Genomic DNA, 884 nt, shown 5'->3' with positions numbered 1-884 from the left:
TGTTTCAAATATATAATTTTTTATTTTTTTATTATTGTTATATTTATATATATTAATTATAAAACATAGGCTCTCAGATCAAAGGAGAAGACACATAGCTATAGCCACTTTCAGCAATGGCCTTGCAGATTATCTTCTCAACCATAGTTTCCATTGCACTCTTCTTCTTGCCTTTGTACACTTCTGCAAATGAATGTAAGATTTCCATGAATTCCCACTAATTATTTTTTTTGGAGAAAAAAAGGAACACTTTTGTTTTTCTTCTTTCTTCTTCATTGTACAAGTTTTGCAATACCATACATGTACACTTTTGTTTTGATTTTAGAAGCAAAAGAAATTAAAGACATAAAAAATTTTAAGTATAAAATTTAGTTCTTTTATATATTTCAAACCATTTATTATTTCCTTCTCTTTTTCCGCAAAATCAAAACTCAAACATATAAAGACTCTAGAAGTCTAGAACTATGAGCTTCTAAATTCTAACATACATCAAATGTTTCATATGTTGGTATTGTTAGTTCTAACAAGTTGTTTTTTTTTTTTTTTTTTTTTTTTTAAATTTACACTATAGATTCATCAGTTAATTTTAGTTACACTGGTCCACACAATGGGCCTGAAAAATGGGGAAGCTTGAGTCCATTATTTGCAGCATGCTCACATGGAGAATCTCAGAGTCCTGTGAATCTAAACAAGTCTTACATTGTCTTCAACAAGGATCTTAAGTCTTTAGACAAACACTACATTCCTACAAATGCCACTTTGGTTAACAACAAATTCAACATTGGGGTTTCTTCTCTTCTCATCTTCACCTACTATTACTCCTTTTAATTTTAGTGTTTTTCTTATTTTCCCCTTCTTTTTTCTTTTTTCATGTTCTTCTCTTA

General features: G+C 29.0%; 1 protein-coding gene across 1 annotated transcript in view; it reads left to right on the top strand.

Moving 5' to 3' along the window:
- LOC107628613 (alpha carbonic anhydrase 1, chloroplastic) overlaps positions 1–884 on the top strand; it is a gene marked incomplete in the record, with an annotated part of 8,916 nt that overhangs the window by 6,569 nt on the left and 1,463 nt on the right. The window contains 2 exon segments of the mRNA XM_016331240.2: positions 70–195; positions 572–786. Coding sequence (XP_016186726.1) covers positions 117–195; positions 572–786 — 294 coding nt within the window.

The sequence above is a fragment of the Arachis ipaensis genome, chromosome B02 (assembly GCF_000816755.2).
Source record: "Arachis ipaensis cultivar K30076 chromosome B02, Araip1.1, whole genome shotgun sequence".
Lineage (NCBI taxonomy): Eukaryota > Viridiplantae > Streptophyta > Magnoliopsida > Fabales > Fabaceae > Arachis > Arachis ipaensis.
The sequence above is the reverse complement of the archived record's forward strand: the minus strand, read 5'-3'. Positions and strand labels throughout refer to the sequence as shown.